The sequence below is a fragment of the Bactrocera dorsalis genome, chromosome 2, assembly GCF_023373825.1.
Source record: "Bactrocera dorsalis isolate Fly_Bdor chromosome 2, ASM2337382v1, whole genome shotgun sequence".
Classification (NCBI taxonomy): Eukaryota; Metazoa; Arthropoda; class Insecta; order Diptera; family Tephritidae; genus Bactrocera; species Bactrocera dorsalis.
In genome coordinates this window covers 95,773,172-95,778,779 of record NC_064304.1, presented here as the reverse complement: position 1 = coordinate 95,778,779, position 5,608 = coordinate 95,773,172, and the positions used below count along the sequence as shown (strand labels likewise).

The following is a 5,608-nucleotide window of genomic DNA, read 5'->3' as shown; positions in this document are numbered from 1 at the left end:
ACGCAAGCCGATAAAAACGATAAACAATGAAATTTACGAAAGCGCTAACAGATGGATCAGGTTGCGATGGTATGCCTTAGAGAAATACAGGATCGCCAAGTTGATGAGCAAGAAAGCGGAAGGAAAACAGGCAAGCTTTTTACACACACAATCCCGAAAAGACTGCAGGACGGTTTTTGGCCTACTGGCAACACATGCGAATCAAGGGACTGCATAAAGTATCAGAATTAGATATCAAGTGTTTACTAAACATTGCAAAAAGCGTTGACGTGACGTTAGTTCAGCTCGTTTTAATAATAAACCAACAGCTGGCATTACAAAGGACCTGTAGGTTTATGTATGGCATGAAAGCCAGCCAGTGTAACCACACCTATACGCTCTAATAAAAAAGTAAATCATTTTAACACTTCAATTGTGATTTACTGCATGCAAATGTAAAGCACAAGGGAAAACTAGATTTAAAATACACATCCGTCAATTACACACAACTGTACATATTTATAATATATGATCAACATAATCATCAAGAATATGACAAAAACCATAATAGTTCGCGGAACGCGTGCAGCAACTGTTTCTACCATTTCAGCTAATTAATATTAATTCAAAATGGATGCAATTTATTTAAATTAGTGGTTTCGATTCGCTGGAAAAAATATTAAATTAATATATTATTAGAGGTAATTACTTTATCATATTAAATAAAATTAAAAATTATTTAAGCGAAAAATTCAATAAACCTGCAATTTTTAATTATTATAATTTTTTATTTTATTTTTATACATTTTTTCCGCATTCTTTGTTTGTAATGGTAAGGCTTAAAGTTACTGTTCAGCCGTCCGGAAGTGAAACTAAACAAAACTGTAATTGCTGTTGCTATAAATGTAACAAAATATAAATAATTTGTTGTTGCAACACTTTAATAAATTGAGCAGTTTAACTTCTCCGGACATTGTTTCAATTGAATTATGAACAACTAGCTAGTTTCAAATGCCTTACAACGGAAATTAAATGATTATAATAATTAGTATATGAGGCAAGCATTAAGCATTAAGCATGTAAATATTTAATGTTCTTGTATGATACCAATCCCAGTGAAAAAACAGTATCAAAAAAAAGGCTATCGCTTTTTAATTTTGTTAATTTTCAATTAACCACAATCTAGCTATTTTGCATTTAATATTAATTTCGACTCTTCCCTAAACTTATACCACTAAGTGCCCCAATCCATATGTAGTATGCTTGTAATGCTAGAAGTCAACAAGCAGAAAGCTGGTCACAATGCTTCTACACACCACAACACGAATAGCCACGAAAGTCAAGCCTCAGCAGCGTACAGGCAACACGTGAGAGCCATTTACATACGCACAAATTGATAAGATTTGAAGCAGGCAAGCAAACACGATTTGATGGCAATAACATTAAACCTACATTATCCATTACCGATAAACAACGACAAAGCGCACAAAGAGGACAAGAGGCGAAACCAGCTTAAAGTACGAAGTCTCTTTGTGCAGCCATGTAATTAAGCCATGGGTCAAGTGTTAATTACTAAAATGTGTGTAAGAGCAATTGTCGCAGAACAGCCAAATTGCTAGTGAAATATACAATTCCTTTGTGATGGTAATGGAAATGGAGAAGCAGTCGTAAGCACGTTAAGCCGTAATGGTTTCATGTCTAGAGATCTTGTCACCCGAAATTGAAAAGCGGAATTACTAATAAAATTAGATCGATTAAATAATTAAGTCAGATAGCTTCATAAAAACGTGAGATTAAAGAAAGCACTTAGCTTCAAAACTTATACTTGACTACCTACTATATAGTATTCTTATGAATAATCAGTTTGACGAGCTGAGTGCTGGTGTCTGTTTATAACTAGTCCCCCAGTTTCTGAGATATTGATCACAAACTTTACTTATCAAGAAGTTGCTGATTTGACAGAATCGCCCATATCGGACTACTATAACATATGTATATCGGATTTTTCAATAAGAGCGCTAAAAGTTAAATAAATCAAAAACAGTTTGGGATTTCAATGAAATTCTTTATTCCTGTGACAGTACATTCGATGCTATTATGTATGGAACCCGAGTCTTTGAAAGGAAAATTTTTTATTTGACAAAAAATTTTCCCGAAAATTGGCACAGATTATTGCCAAAGACAAAACTGTCCAAGCTTCTAAAATATTATTCGGATCTAATCAATTTAGCATATAGCTGTCATACAAAATGACCGATCAAAATAAACACCAATAAGTTTTATACAATTTTTTGCTATAAAGAATGCAACTGCGAGGGGTATTTTTTTTGTTTTTTTGGTTGGTTTTATGTTAGTTTTTTTGCATGTATTACGACTCGGTTACAAAGGAACGCACTTAAGTCAGTGTGCTCCCTTTATTCTTCATTAATAAAGTTTTGCCAATAACTTTACACGAAACTTTGCACAAAGTAAAAACTTTCAGCCTTTAGCCTCAATTTAAATTTCTGCGAAAATTTCAATTCGGAGAAATTAGCATTCTCGCAACTATATATAATATATTCAGCTGCGTACAAAGCACCGCGCACATTTGGAGCTTCAATCGTTTGCGTAAAGGCACGCCGTCATTTCCGGCGCGGTTCACTCCACAATGCGGGCAGGTAAAGCGCCGCGCGTCTAAAGCAATTAAAGACTGAAATAATGCAATAAATGCTCATAAGAATATTTCGCGGCTAAAGTAAAATGGTGGCATGGGGCTTACATGAAATTGATATTGTGTTCAGTTACGCAAACGAGGAAGACTAACTTTGATATGCCCGATATGCACGCTCAATTGAATTTTCAGTTGAAACAATTTTGAGAATAAATTACTTAAATAAGCCGCAGCTGCGTTGCGCACATATAGTATTATTTGATATATGGCTTTATTACTCGAATTGACTTTTATTTGTGTATAAACTGCACACAATTCACATGAATTATGGGCTGCGAATTAGCGATGATAGCTGGCACTTGTGCAAAACTGCAAAGTGTTTCAATTAAACTCGATTGCTAAGCATTTGCATGCATTAATATTAGAATAGCTTAGTAAATTGTTTGCAATTATTGGAGTCACACAAACATACAACGATTGTTGTTTATGAGCAGAGACGAGTATGTGTGGAAAGCAATTCAAATAACGCATGTACTCATACATAAGTACATATACGAGTATGTGCGTACATATCTAATATTTACAAGGAAAACATGGAAAGCCTTTAAGCAAGCATTTGCAAATGAATAAAAATTAAGACAAATTATTGACTGCTGAATAGCAGTGAAAGGATTGCACCAGGAGAAGATGAATCCGATTCCCCAATCAATGACGATGGAGTAGACGTTCCATTGTGCCACATGCTCAGCCTCAACAAGATGTCATCAAACAAACAGTCGTCACATTCACGACTAGGCTCCCACTTCACTGTTGACAGTCATAGCTTCGAATTCATAGATAACTTCGTAATGTCTTGAAAACAATATGAACAGCAACAACAATGTTAGCCCCGAAATCCAAGGCAGAATTACTCTTGCCGAAAAGTGCTACTTCGGACTAAGTAAGCAATTGAGAAGTAAAACCTCTCTCGACGCGCAAACACCAAATCATTATGCGCGTTGCTAGTATTACCCTGATCGTTTGGCTGACAGCAATTTACCAACCATTAATCGGTTTTAAAAAAATTTTGAGAAAAAACATAGAAACATTTAAAAAATAAATACTATTTTTTACGATAAATCTCTACCAAGGATGAGTGTTAATAGATGTAATGGTGAATTCAATCGATGTCGATCTCGAATTTTGTGAAGTTAGTCCAAAATAAGTTCATTTTCCGGAAACTAACGATGCTGTGCGCAAACTGACTGAAAAAATATAACTTTTTCAATATTTTCAATGCAAAGAATTTAACTTCGTTTTGAAATGTTGGAAATTACACCGTGTTACTAAATTGAAAATATTATTATGGCTTTATTAGAGTGTTAATCAAAAATTACATAATGTCCGAATCAAATCGAAAAGTTGGCTAAGTAAGACATTAATAATACATTTAGTTATTAAAAATTAGATCTATTTCACAAAATATATAAAATCATTTGGCCTTCAGTGACATGCGCCTTAGGCATTTCTCTGTGGGGCGTATCATCATTTGCGCTGATTTCAAAGATTCCATCACACCTAAACTATTCCAATCGACTCCATTGTCCTCTTGTCTATATGGTCCATTAAGATGACTACAAATATGTACATAAATCTCAAATGAACGTGGCACAAGCTAACGGTGCTGCACTTACCTATAGGCACAATTTTTAAACCACCAGCCGCCTTTGTGAAAAACAGCACAATTATAGCCGTAGAGGTCATTATCCTGATCACGAGTGGTGAACTTCATACCCACTTGCTTTTTCAAGCTATTGCCAGCAGTGCCTTCATAAGTACCCAATATTTTTAGAGGATAGCGCTCCGATTCACTGCCGACTACAAATTCCGAGTAGCGTGCATAATAACTTTCACCACTATCGTTCTGCATTTCTATATAGAGCTCATGCTGACAACTACTGGTGAAGGCATGTAGTTTTTCCAAACCGATCCAATAATTTTCATCCAGCACCCCGAAACCGTTCTTATACTCTAGCCAATCTCTATCGAAATCCACGGCATTACTGACACGTCGTTGTATAACTAACCAACCACCGTAGTCCACCTCTTCGTTGCAGAACACGGCAAACGGTGTGACACTAAACTTTTCGAATGTTATATTGTAAACACCACTTTTGAAGCTCTCAGCTGCTGCCTCCAAGCAACTTGAAGGCACCGACTTTCGAACACTGAAATTGTACCTAAAATAGTATGAATAATCTTGACTAATTACAGATTGCAATACCTCAGCTGTTCCTCAATCGATTGCAGTCTGGTTTCAATGAGAGCTATTTGTGTCCAAATATCATCTTCTCGCTTACGCGCAGCTTGCAATTCTTCAAGGAACTTTTTAAATACATCTATTTGCACATCAATAGTGCAGTCACAAATCGCGGTTGAATCTAGCACTTCACCGTAAACGTTCTTAATGGGAAACCACAATAAGTAATGTAGTAACAGGAACAATATATAGCGGAGCATTGTAATTCATGCGACGTGCTCTAGCGACTGTTTCGTTTAAGCTAAGCTGGCGTGCTCACAGCTTCTTAATATTTTCACATGGGCGGGTATTACCTAGATCTGTGATAACCTCCGAACTTTTTTGTTATCTCTTCCCGCTTATAGCAAATCAAACAGATTTTTTTGAAGCTCAGATTGTTGCTCTCAATAAGCGATATGTGTGAATATATGAGTTAATTGGAGTAAATAGTAGCAACGTATGGTATATATAATAGTTTCCCAAACGCTTATTTACTTCGAGGGTAAAACCTATAAGCTTAAATGGAAAATATTCAACTTGAAGTGAATTCTGAATGAATTGAACCTGAAGACTGCTACGCGAAACTTTTTGCATTTTGAAATATTTACAAGTATGAATAGTTGCAACATTTTACAAGTATAGCACACTTACTGAAAGACTAGAGTGTGGAAGAAAGTAAAGTAAATTTCTGTAAAATTTTG

General features: G+C 35.4%; 1 protein-coding gene across 1 annotated transcript; it reads right to left on the bottom strand.

Annotated features, from left to right (window-relative positions):
• Nucleotides 1-3,955: 3,955 nt before the first annotated feature.
• LOC125776605 (angiopoietin-related protein 1-like) lies at nucleotides 3,956-5,182 on the bottom strand. Its single transcript, XM_049449804.1, has 3 exons — nucleotides 4,893-5,182; nucleotides 4,303-4,836; nucleotides 3,956-4,242 (listed from the first exon to the last, which is right to left on the bottom strand). The coding sequence occupies exons 1-3, from the start codon at nucleotides 5,126-5,128 to the stop codon at nucleotides 4,101-4,103; spliced, it is 912 nt and encodes a 303-aa protein (XP_049305761.1). The 5' UTR covers nucleotides 5,129-5,182; the 3' UTR covers nucleotides 3,956-4,100.
• Nucleotides 5,183-5,608: the final 426 nt, after the last annotated feature.